This window comes from Triticum urartu, chromosome 3, assembly GCF_003073215.2.
Source record: "Triticum urartu cultivar G1812 chromosome 3, Tu2.1, whole genome shotgun sequence".
Taxonomy (NCBI): Eukaryota; Viridiplantae; Streptophyta; class Magnoliopsida; order Poales; family Poaceae; genus Triticum; species Triticum urartu.
The window spans coordinates 609,538,106-609,551,033 of NC_053024.1; the positions used below are offsets into that span (position 1 = coordinate 609,538,106).

The following is a 12,928-nucleotide window of genomic DNA, read 5'->3' on the forward strand; positions in this document are numbered from 1 at the left end:
GAAGACCAATCACCTATGGTTTGATGGTTATGACTTATGAGGGTGGTTGTACCCCGGCTCATCAAGAGTCAAACTTTAGCTTTATCATATGTGTGTCTCGTAAATAAGGAATATTGTTTCGGATCTCATGGTGGTGACTTCATCAATTTCAAGACTCGTCTACTTATAGAGGTAGAATGTGTGTGTCTTTTTATAAGGATGAGTGTATGTGCATGTATATGACAGTTGTACTGTGCTTCTAAAAGAAAATACTTGGACATGTAGTGACAAATATTGTTTCTAAGAGATCGTCCTTTAACTACTAAAAGAAAACAAGCATTTTCTTCTAGGTTTTTTATCCTTCACCGCAGTGTTTATCCTACCTGACATTCACCTCAACGTGACATTCGTAATATAGTAGTGTAGATATTATTATCCTAATGAGAGGTGCTTAGAGAAATAAATCATTTTTCTCTCAAGCATCGATACTTATTTATAGAGAACAGGTGCCTAATCAAGAGATGAGCACTAGTGCTTGAAAAACAATTTATTTTTCTAAGCGCCTTAGATTGTAAGGAGCTTAGACCAAGTTTGCCTCCTGTGCGATCCAAAATCAGCACAAGCACGACCGACAGAGAACATCACCACCGCTTATGAACATATAAACTTTGAAATCAGCACGAGCATTCCAGTTTCAATGCCCCTGAACAATTTACAAGCAACCGCATCCATCAGGCAAACAGTTACTATTCACGACTAATCCTACATTCCTACCTGTTTACAGCCAACTACGCCAGCATCCTACCGAGATGACTACGGCTGCAGTTGTAGTTGCCCGGAGGCAAAATAGTCTCCGAGAAGATTCTCCGGCGAAGGTGGTCACAAGATTCGACGGAGCACCACGTCCCGCTCTCCGTAATGCCACTTCCAAAAGTTGCCTATCCGAAGGCTAAAGGTGTGCTAATGGCTGAGGGATTGATTCCACATTCCACTTTCTTTCAACTCATTTGGTTGGGGCCAGAGGGTGAAGAAATCAACTGCTGCATCTACAACAAATATAGAAACAGCAGAATTTGTAAGACGGCACTGTTATTTCGAAAACAATAGCATCTCAGAAAGGAAAACTGGTTCTAGCACTAAAACTAAGTACTACACACTGAAACAAATGCTAGGTTAACTAAAAAAAAAAGAAATGCTAGGTATCCAGAGCATGCTGTTCTATGAACAATAATTACCTTATTGGTCTCAAATGCTTCTTAATCTGTGGGTCAGTGGTTGTTTTCAAGAACCTCAGCGCCTCTTCTGCCGCCTGAAACAACATAATGTCCCAAAAAACAGGGGATAACTTTTTGTTAGAAGATGAGAAAGTCACCGCACTTAACCTAGTATAGTGGAGCACAAGAAAATAAACTAGATGAGCCATCCATTCGTGCAATATGCCATCATCTAAACGTACTAGTGAGTAGTGACTGAACCATTTGTGGAGTGGGCCCCCAATAACTGTGCATACACTAAAATTCTAGGTACTCCCTCCGTTCCTAAATATAAGTCTTTTTAGAGATTCAACTAGATGGACTACATACGGAGCAAAATGAATGAATCTACACTTCAAATGCATCTATATACATCCGTATATGATTCATAGTGAAATCTTTACAAAGATTTATACTCCCTCCGTTCCAAAATAGATGACTCAACTTTGTAGGGAGTAGAAGGTTGTAAATATTTCAATCTACTCCCAACTTATACCAGGTTTTATGTCCAACAACAGAATGTCATCTAGACATATGCATACAATGCACAATCTTTGAAATACTGCAGATGTCATATTGTGCCATATCAGTGCATTGTCTGATGCAAAAATACTTTAAAATGGCAAGGGCACAAAAGCATAAAAAAGCCATGAACAAAAAGGGCAGACCACTAGGAAGTATGGTACCTGAAGCTTCGCGAAATCTTTGTTCACACCAATACCATTCCCAAGAATCTGTCCCGCTAGTTCAACCTTCAAAATATTAACAACTGCAATGTTAGCTGCATTAACAAGCTCACAGAAGGTACATACAAATGCTTATTAGAGACTATCAAAATCAATTTGGTTTACTATAGACTCACTGGGAAGTATAATTTCCAAGTAAGGATTAAAATATTTAAAGTTTGAAGGCATGGCAATCAGGTGGAACCAACAAATAAAAAGCAGTATAAGCCAGGTTGAAAGAAAGTTGGAATCTGAAACCGGTTTGGTCCAACTTTGAAGACACCAGTTTGTTTCAGTGAAAAGGTCGTCGGCCTTCTGGCTTATACTGCAACCCTTTAGCAGACCCAGCGGATCATTTACCAATACTGGCAGCACCCACCGGCGTCCAGCCAAAGACAGGTACTGGGCACAGCCGCACAGATGAGAACTGGTCACAACTGTAACACTCAGGTACATTGCAGTATAAGCCAGAAGGCTGACAACTATTCTTGTAGAACTTTATAATAGCGAGAATATATTAAGCTATTAAAGTTAGTAACCTGGAAATGGTATTCTTCATTGGTTGCTGAGCCAGGATTCCGGACTTGATCTCGAAATACTACATGTTGATCCTCCAAGCACTAGAGGCAGTGAAAGCACATTAGAATTCAATGAGGCAAAGAATAAGAGTACATCACATTTAGAAGGTACAGTACATCAGAAATTGAAATATCAGGTGTAGCATCATGTCTTACAAGTTCTCTAATAAGACTTAATACAGAGGGCAACCTATCCACATTTGAATGATCCTTCTGTTCTGATTTACTTCCAGATGGTTCTTGCATGGCAGTATCACCATCTGAATCCAGATCGTCTTCCAGAAAGCCATTTCCATTCCTAGAAGAGTTGCTTGTGTCTTTGTTAAGAACTCCAGCGATAGGAGCAACATATGACAAGTAATTGCCTACATGTCAGTCAGTTCAGAGAATTTAGGAGAAAGCAAATTTCTAGTCAATGAACTAGAACAAAGAAATATTCAGTGTATTGCACTATGGAACATTGAACTCATCGTACTGGTTCAAGTAGGTTGCCAAACTACAAAAATGTTCGTTTGCATCACCAAAAACATTCAAGTGAATGATGAATCAATGAAGGTCATTTAATAATGCCAGCCTGCTTATAACAATGAAATGCAGTGCAACCAAGCCAAAAGACACACAGGGCATTCCAACACAGAAATAACACTAAAATAATCCACATAGTGGACAGGTCAGGCTGCAAATACCTCCCTCCCCACATGTCTGTCCATGGTTAAATTAAGAGATATGTATCGCTTAGTAAACCCAAAGTCACCAACAGACACCAACAACTTTTTCCCACCCGAAGCGCAGGAACCTGTCGGTGAATATGAAACTGGTGATGGAAATCCGGGAACCCCCAGCCAAGTTGGGTGTTTTGCAACCACCTCCAACATTAATGCATCATAAGCAGGCCCAACCTTCCATATCAACCAGATGTGAGGTGAGAGCAATGGGTCTGGCTTTGTCATGTCCAGAGGTTCGCCACATGTGAGATGAGAGCGATGTGTCTGGCTTTGTCGTGTCCGGAGGTAGGCACGATGATGAGGCAAGGGACAGGGGAGTTCGTGCGGGGCACAGGGTTTGGAGATGCAGCGGAGTCAGCACAACGATAGGGGGGAGGGGGGCTCGAGAAGAAATTGGATTGAGATTAGGATAATCCACTGACAAATATATAAGCATCAGAGTACCTCCGTGTGCCAGTGGCATTGTCATATCATCATCCTAACCGGATTGGCTATTAATTGGCCTTCAAATATTCACTTAAACACCTTTTGTGGCCTAAACATGCATAGCGGGAGTATGGTCACCTGGTTGGATCAATGTCAATGTGACAGGTCTGCTGACCTCCAGCGTGATTTACTCGCAAATTTTGTATGCAAAATGCTCAAAAGTAAGCAGTCATTGTTTTTACTGGAAAATCAATACATGAATTGTAATGCAAAGCTGAAAAGTGAACATGCTAGGACCTGTCTATGCTACTAGTGAATGATAACCCAGTCTGCCTTCATTCACCAGAAGAATGAATGATGCTTGCGCAGCTCTCTAGCAGTTACTGACTATAAAATTAGTTTGGTGCCCATGCTGGTGGTGTTAAGATGCAGGAATATTTTCTTATGGTGGTATTAAGATATATAGAGTTCATTTTCCATGTCCCTACGCATTCATGTTAGCAAGACCAAGGTGGATGGCTCATTAGAAATAGCCAAATGTGGTAATTGGTTTATTAGTGAAGGATTGCTTGGAAATTAACTGAGCTGTGTGTGTGTCCACAACTACTCCCTCCGTTCCAAATTACTCGTCGCAGAAATGGATGTATCTAGAACTAAAATACATCTAGATACATCCATATCTGCGACAAGTAATTTGGAACGGAGGGAGTACCATTTTTGGTAATCTTGAAATATGCAAGGGACATGCACCCATTTACCAGTATTGAGCACAAACAATGAAACTCATCACCAGCTTTTCATTATGTTGCATAGGAGTGCAATTTGTACACTTGGTTTGCACTCTGGAAGACAGGTTAATGTGCATGTGCACCAGATATCCTGAATGATGAATAAGTCAAGATCTCCCTACAGGATGTTTTCCATAGAAGCAGTAGAGCAAAGGACATCATTTTAGTCATTTTACTTTCTCAGGTACACTCTCCAACAATAGAAGTTGAATGAATGCAAAGATAGCAATAGGGAAAATAAAATGATTCTTGTGCTGACAAGCTTGCATAATTCAAGACGTAAAGAATATACACTCACTTTGCAAATTTTGGAGAGCTTTTTCAGCAGCTTGTACTTGAGCTTCATCTCTTGTTTTTCCAATGCCATTTCCAATTTTTTCATTACTAAATAGAACCTGGAGAAGCGCATGTACAATGAAGGTGAAAGAATTAAGCAGAAATTTGGCAACATTGCTTATATAAGTCTTAAGACAGCAAGCGGACAAAGAAAGCTAATTGAGTTCCTGTCAAATTAAAAAGCTAATTCAGAGCAGCTCTAAAATAAGGTGGAATCTAGAACAGATAGTCTAAGTAGTTCATTCACCAGCATCTACTCACTCCATGTATGTAGGGCAGATTAGGTTCCACTAGGAAAAGGCTTCACAGACTCCATCAATACATGGTTCATATTATACAAAATCACAATGACCAGTAAGTACTTTTGAAAACAAATCTAATGATACCAATTTTGTGTCATAAAACCACATATTAACAAAGTAATTCTTGGTCAAAGACTCGACTTACTGAAACCTAATATGCCCTACATAAAGGAGTGGAGGGAGCAGTATTGAACATCTGGATGATCATCAGATCATCATGAACCAAACCACTACAATAAAATTAAGGTTTGAGTATTAAGGTAATATAGCCAATTATCTTCTGAATGGATATTTGTCACTGTCTGGGCTCTTGAGTACAGATTCAAACCAGGTTGTTGGCAAAATAAATTGGTATTACTGTAATCAGTTACAAATGTGAAACACCAACCTCAACAGAAAATTGTGTAATTTTGCTGGTGCTTACAGTAGACCTAAACTCCACCTATATGAAGCAAGAGCAGGGAATTAATTCAAAAGTCAAGAACAGGAAAACCAAACCTACACCAAAACATTAAGGAAACAGCAAACCTTCGAATTGCATAGTCGTCCAATTTCTTGCAATACCGTGACAAACAAAGAAGGGACAATTGCCATTGAGCCCCCATTGGGTTGCACATTTGAACTGCCTAGAGTTCCCCGGATTGCCACTCGTGCATCATCTACACCAAAAGGTTGGCATAGATTCCATTTCAGAATGTATGCAGTGAAATAAGGTACTAATTCCATTTCAGAATGTAGATTGTATTTTGACTATCCAAGTATGAGCTTTGACCATTAGAAAATACTCCCTCCGTCTCAAAATAAGTGACTCAACTTTGTACTAAGTTTAGTATAAAGTTAGTACAAACTTGAGTCACTTATTTTGGGACGGAGGGAGTACCTTTGAAGATGAGTCCTATAGTATCAATTTCTTGTAACATAGCCCACATATTATTGGATTAGTTAGTGGTTAAAGTTTGAATTTGGGTAGTCAAAATACACCTTACATATTGAAATGGAGTGATAACAGAACTACTTGAAATGCATAATGATTGGTATGAAAGACAGATGAGCAGATTCCTTAATATGCTTAACAAGATGGCTCTGAACTTGTACATGCACTCCTTTCTTTTTCATTCTTAATAAAATGTTATTGTGGGTTCCATTCCTGGTTCCTAAAAACTAAATTACTAACTGAAGTCACAACTCCTAAATTTGAGTAAATATAAATATAAGACAATATTTAACTGACCATTTGACAGTACAGTAGTCTTCCCTTGGCAAGAAAATATGTATATCCTCAAAATGAAAATACCAGACTAATACAAGACGAGGAAAGGCCAGCAAGAAAAAGGTCCAAAGGCAAGTGACCAAAATAAATACAGTATTAGAAGTACCTGATGGACGGATTGATGACGATATCTGTTTTTGGTCCCCCTGATATGCCTGAAATAACATTTCACGTTCATCCTTAAAAGTTCATTCCAAATTAAGAGCTTAATAAGGGCCATTAGTCCAGTTTGGACTAATGTTCTTAAATAAATAAATATGGTCCAAGCTCAAGCCAAAGTAGGGCTTACTTTATTTTCGAATGTCACAAAAGGTAGGTTTTATTGATAATTAAGCAAGCAGCATTCGAGCAATCATATGATGCCACAGAACAGTGCTTACCCATAGCAAATATGGCATCATTAGCCCATTTGCTGTAAGTAGAAGAACAAGAAAAGGTTTCCTATCAAACCAATTAAAGCAGAAACATCGCATCAAAGCTTACCCGCCCATTCAATCTCTTCTCTACTTCAGCTCCACTCATACCCTCAGGTATAGGGGCAGGATCTTTATTGCTTGGTGGAAAATTAGGGTCCTGGAAAGGAATTAGCAGACAAGCATAAAGCTTCAAACGACATAAATGCTATACATATACGACATGAAAGTATCAAGAAGATTACCTCGGAGACTAAGTAGTCACCGACATCTGGAGCATAGGGAAGATCCAGTAACTCATTTTCGTACAATAGTTCAAATACTTTCTTCAGTAGATTTTCATCAAATTCCCTTTTTTATCAAAACAGAGATAATATTAAAGCTGTAAGTATGATATCATCAGAATGCATAGATTGTATCTCAATAACGATTTATACCAACCTGAAGAAACCACCACGAACATTGCAAGCAACATTTCTCGCAACACAGAGCACTGGAACAGCGTTTGCCATCTAAGATATGCAAGGAAATACACACATCATTCCAGCACAGCAATAATGTTCAACAGAGAACATGTAAGCAACAAAAGAAATACCTCGGCTTGTGGGGCATAGTATGGAGCATAGGCAGGGACGACATGAACTCGATGCTGATCTTTCTCATCCCAAACTTGCAGCCTATCATCAATCACCATGGCCATCTTTGGATGGCATCCTCCTTCTCTAAAAACATGCTGCAGGGACTTCTTGGAACCTGTCAATGAGTAAGATAAGTGGCTAAGCAGGTGAAATTATAACAAACATGATCAAGAACTGAACCTGAGGCTATAGGAAGTAAAGATTGTACCGTTCCATCCACACAATGGTGGAAACTAGCAGTTTCACTGGAAACAAGAATGCAGACAATGTAGCACTAACAAATGGAACTACTCAAGATTACTTTATTTGAGTTCATAACTTATAACCGTACAAATAAAATACAATACAACTGAAGGAAGCAAACTAAACACACAACTGAAGCAAGCAAACTAAACACAACTATATGTACACACAACTTTGCGTTTCTGCAAATCAAGTAGTAGCACCATCATTCTAACAATCAACATTTTGGAAATCATTATGCAGAATTTCTTGGTACTTCTAAAAATACAAGGCATACATTCGGATTGGGCATTTTACAATGACTAGATTGTGTTAACGATGATGTTTATAGAACCGAGCAATGCTGAGACAGTAGAGCACTGCACAATAGCTCGAAAAATTAAATTTCAAACTCTTGAAAACTCACCTGCTTTTACACATACTACACGATCTGAAAGATTATTCAAGCTGATCAAATTGGCTTCTGGATCAAGAAGTCTCCATATCTCAAGAGCATAATCTCTTTCAGCCATTGTACACACATAGACCTCAAATCTTTTGCGTCCCTTGGCAGTTAGGTAACTTCTCAAATCCTCCCAGGCAGGCCTTAGCTTCACAAAAACACTGGTATCGCGAATCTACGTGCAATAACATTGAAATGGGTATGAGGATTAGTAAAAGGAAAACAAAGTGCAAAACGCTGAGGCAACTAAAAGAATAAAATCTAATCAATGTCTTTATTCTGATGCATCAGAATATAAAAGTTTGTGGAGAAATTAATGTCAACCCCATATCTATATCAATATTTACAGACCCAAAGGGGCAAGATCCAACTAATCTCGGCCATCAATTCATGTGAATCCGACGACCAAGATTGCTTCAATGGTGAGCGCTCAGCATATTTAGCGCGCAACAAATATTATACCAAATATCAATATTAGCAATAATCACATAATTATCATATAATTAATATCTTACCTAATATCAGCACGCAATTAAATTCTACCAAACATCCCTCAAAAATATATTCTACCAGATATGAACGTGCATTGCACGTACGCACTTACTGTTTTAATCAAGAGCCCATATCATGAGAGCCAAGTAATATGCAAACTTCAATAATAGAACATAAAGTTTTTTTTTGCTGAAGACTGCATATATAAAGAGCATAATGTGTTTGCTATCTAGATTCTAGGTCAAAGGCCTAACATTATAGGTTGCCTAAAACTCGTGCTGCTTAGTATACTTGTTACCATCCCTCAGGTTGTTAACTCATTGCTATATTTACCGAATATGCAACACATCCTGCATACAAAGAGTGTTGCAATTTTTGCACCCAAACAGTTCGTACATGCCTAAACACATACTACCTCCATTCCAAAATATATGACGTTAAACGTCATATACTTTGGAATGCAGGAAGTAAATAATGAACTTGAGCATGCACACTTTTACTCAGAAGATCAAATACTGCAGCAATTTTACAATACATATACAAACAAATTAATGCTAGAAATCATCCATGGCCTCACAATCAAACATAAAAAGTCAGGTTGTACCAGACAAATGGGAACCCATCTATATACTCCCTCCTTCACATATTAATTGACGCTGAAATGGATGTACCTATACGTATTTCACTGCTAGATACATCCATTTCAGTGTCAATTAATATGGGACGGAGGGAGTATCATTTTCTCCAACCATGGCATAGGTTAGAATGTAAATATATTCTTCTGGATAAACTGTAAACCTCAATGGCCATCCCACCCCACCCAGAAGAAAAAACAGCAGCAAAAATTGAGTGATATACGAGCAGCAGAACAGATACTACCTACCAAGGTTAACTAATTCGTACCTCTGGATTGATGCGGGTCAGAATAGCATTCCTCTCGGGCAACCTGATTACAGGCCGAACAAGACGCTCCTGGACACCAGGCATAGGCTGAACCTCCTCCTTCTGGGTGCCAACAATTCTGCCATTGTCTGTAACAGTGTCTGTGTCAATGAACTCCTTGAGAAGCTCCCTGTCCTCAATATACCGCTTGATTTCTGCAGACATCCCCGCTACCCTGACAGGGTCATCCTCAATGTCCATCCTACGGGAAAGCATCTCGATCCGGCTCTCAAAGGACCTCATCGTGTTAGCAACGATGAGGGTCTCATCAAGATCAAACACAATAGCAAGGCAGCGGAGGTTGAGCATCCCCACGGACGCTGCATAGAGCCCAGCCCGCACAGAGCAGCACCAGAAGCACGGCACCTTCTCCACCTTGCTCGGCATTGCCACCAGGTGCAGCTCCTCGTCTCCGACCACCACCACCGCGCTCTACACAACCAAAAGGAGGACAGGATTTTACAAACCCTCTCCCAAATCTACCTAACGAAATTGTACACCCTAAATAATGTGGAAAATGCTTCAATCCCTAGTAAACGACCCGCGATTCAGTAATAATGGAGTAAATAACATTCAGCGGTTGGTCGCTGATTTCGCTTCGATTTGAAATGGGCGTGAAGGGCAGGCATACTCGTTGTTTGTACGAAACGAAACCGTGGGGGGCGAGGCGAGGCGAGGCAAACCTTGTACTCGTTGAAGCAGGTGAGGTAGAGGCGGTGGAGGCTGGGGTGGGGAGGGAGCGGCCTGGCCTGGAGCTTGCAGCGCACGGAGAAGGGCGCGATGGTCTGCAGGATGGCGAGGGGCGGGCAGCGCTCGCTGGCCGGCGAGAGGTGGCTGATGCGGATCTCGTTGCTGGGGAAGGGCAGGGCGCCCTCGGGCCCGGGCTTGATCGGGAAGACGTCCGCCTCGCCGAGGAACACGTCGCCGTGGAACATCCGCATGCTGGCGGCCCTGCCGGGCGGGGCCGCCGTCGCGGAGGCGGAGGCGCCGGGCACGGGCAGCAGCGGGGAGGGGCGGAGCATCGCCGTCGCGGCGCGCGGGGCGGGGAATCGGAGGGGCCGGGGAGCGGGTGGGGGCAGGGGGAATGGAGAGTGTGAGAAGCCCACGCCCGGCGTGTGCGCGCCCCCGCTTCGCCTCGGCGGACGCTGAGCCGCGGGTTTTGGCGTTTGGGGGGAGGGGGCGGAGGGGAACTGGGCGAGGGGTGTCTCTGGGTGCGCTTATATAGAAGTTTCGGGGGCCGGGGGGAAGGAGGAGGGTTCCGCCCGCTCGGTCCGGCCGCCGGGTCTGGGTCTGGCTCCGGTCGCTCGGACCGGGTCGGGTCGCGTCGCGCGCCGAGCCTGGGCGGGGGAGGGACGTCACTGTGTGGGCTTTGCGGTGCCGCGTGGGAGCCACTGGGACTGCCTCGCTTTTTTCTGACTTGATGCACGCGGGCCATGCCCCTGCCTAACGGGACTCTTATCTAGCATGTGTCCTTTTTTCTCGAATGTTTTTTCTTCCTTTTTATCCTCTCTGTTTCTTTTTCTCGTTACTTTTTATCCGTCTGTTTCGTAGCGGACAGAGGAATCATGCGGCGGTGGATAACGAGGCCGGGCCTTTTGGGCCGGCCGGAAATTGGGCGGATGATAGCCAGTTGACATAAGATGATGAAACCCTCCACGAGTTGTCGCCACGTCTTGTCTCGTGAACATCCTGCTAGAGTTGTCCAGGCACTGTTGCTGTTGGTGTGGAGTTAGGCCAACTCCATCACGCGATCCCAAACGGACGTCCATTTTGTCCGGATTCTGTCCATTTGGGTAGCGATTTGGAGTCGTGTCCGGGCGTGTTCTGGGATGCGGTGGCCGTGCGTCCACCGCGCGAACGCATCCTTTTGCCCTATCCTGTCCGTCGGGGCCCAAAATGCCCAAATTTTCATTAAAACTAGTTTACAGCCCAAATATTTGTCTGAAAATTAAAATAGTTTTACAACCCAATTAAAATTGTCTTTAATAAAATATTTTTACAACCAAATCGAAATTGTCTTGACTAAACATAAAATGGACCAATACATCTATTGGTTGCCAATGTGATCCCACACGTGCTCAACCAAGTCATTTTGAAGATTCAAATGAGAGTGCCAATCACGCATCTCACGATGGAATTGAGCAAACTGTTCAAATGTGGTCGGGTCTTGGTGCAGGGGCTCAATATTTTCACCTTGATAGTCAAATCCTTGGTCGAAGATACTCTCATCACGCTCGTCCTCGAAGATCATGTTGTGCATGATCACACAAGGAGTCATCACCTCCCAAAGCTTCCTTTCATCCCATGACAGTGCAGGGTTTCGAACGATACCCCACCGGGGTTGAAGCACACCAAAAGCACGTTCCACATCCTTTCTAACACTCTCTTGCATTTGAGCAAATCTCTTTCTCTTCTCACCTTGGGGTTTCGAGATTATCTTCACAAAAGTTGACCACTGAGGATATATACCATCTGCTAGATAGTATCCCTTGTTGTAATGGTGGCCGTTGATCTCAAAGTTGACAGGTGGGGAGTGGCCTTCTGCAAGCCTCGCGAAGACTGGAGAACGCTGCAGCACGTTAATATCATTGTGAGAACCTGTCATGTCGAAGAAAGAATGTCATATCCAAAGATCCTGTGATGCCACCGCTTCTAATATGACAGTGCACGCCTTGACATGCCCTTTGTACTGGCCCTGCCAAGCAAATGGACAGTTCTTCCACTCCCAGTGCATACAATCTATGCTGCCAAGCATGCCTGGAAAGCCTCTAGCTGCGTTGGTCGCCAACAATCTCTCTGTATCAGCGGCAGTTGGCTGCCTCAAGTACTCTGGGCCAAACACCTCGATCACAGCCTAGCAAAACTTGTACATTGACATCAGACATGTTGTCTCACTCATACGCACATACTCATCCACCAGATTGCCTGGAATTCCATATGCAAGCATGCGGATGGCCGCGGTGCATTTCTGATAAGAGGAGAATCCAAACTTGCCAAGGGTATCCGTCTTGCACTCGAAGTATGGGTCATGAGCAACCACTCCCTCTCGGATACGATTGAACACATGTCTTGCCATTCGAAAACGGCGACGGAATTTATCCGGCTTGAAGAGCGGGGTGTTGACAAAGTAATCGGCATAGAGCAGGGCGTGCCCTCTCTCCCTGTTGCGGTTCAGGTTGGGAGCACGGCCAGGGAGTGACCCCCTGTACCGAGGAAGCTGCCGTTGAATGTGGTCGTGAACGACCAGTGCAGCCACCACAATATCTTCATCATCCGACGACGAATCGTCCGATGAACAAAGAAAGTGATGGAAGAAAAACTCGTCTCCACTGTCCATACCTTTGTGGGCAAAATGCCGAACACCTTGCAGGCGTGG

At 42.8% G+C, this 12,928-nt stretch overlaps 1 protein-coding gene across 5 annotated transcripts; it reads right to left on the bottom strand.

The window, feature by feature from the left end:
* Positions 1–615: 615 nt before the first annotated feature.
* LOC125545327 (RNA polymerase II C-terminal domain phosphatase-like 2) lies at positions 616–10,748 on the bottom strand. Of its 5 annotated transcripts, none has more exons than XR_007299999.1 (17): positions 10,236–10,748; positions 9,514–9,984; positions 8,083–8,293; positions 7,391–7,548; positions 7,237–7,307; positions 7,041–7,146; positions 6,866–6,955; positions 6,489–6,537; positions 5,641–5,771; positions 5,501–5,554; positions 4,773–4,869; positions 2,692–2,900; positions 2,497–2,577; positions 2,230–2,384; positions 1,919–1,984; positions 1,215–1,288; positions 616–1,025 (listed from the first exon to the last, which is right to left on the bottom strand). XR_007299999.1 is itself a non-coding variant. In XM_048709236.1 (16 exons), the coding sequence occupies exons 1-16, from the start codon at positions 10,572–10,574 to the stop codon at positions 1,013–1,015; spliced, it is 2,220 nt and encodes a 739-aa protein (XP_048565193.1). In that variant the 5' UTR covers positions 10,575–10,746; the 3' UTR covers positions 616–1,012. The 5 variants fall into 5 exon arrangements, 2 of the variants coding, with proteins under 2 accessions (XP_048565193.1, XP_048565195.1); XR_007300001.1 differs by having other exon boundaries at positions 2,230–2,394; positions 10,236–10,747; XM_048709236.1 differs by lacking the exon at positions 2,230–2,384 and having other exon boundaries at positions 10,236–10,746.
* Between the last annotated feature and the right edge of the window lie 2,180 nt (positions 10,749–12,928).

Excerpts from the sequence above, each read along its gene's own strand:
- LOC125545327 (XM_048709236.1), bottom strand. The coding sequence starts at position 10,574 with ATGCTCCGCCCCTCCCCGCTGCTGCCCGTGCCCGGCGCCTCCGCCTCC. Across the intron at positions 7,549-8,082 it reads TGTAGTATGTGTAAAAGCAG|GTTCCAAGAAGTCCCTGCAG; the intron begins GTGAGTTTTCAA and ends ACTCATTGACAG. Across the intron at positions 6,956-7,040 it reads GTGACTACTTAGTCTCCGAG|GACCCTAATTTTCCACCAAG; the intron begins GTAATCTTCTTG and ends ATTCCTTTCCAG.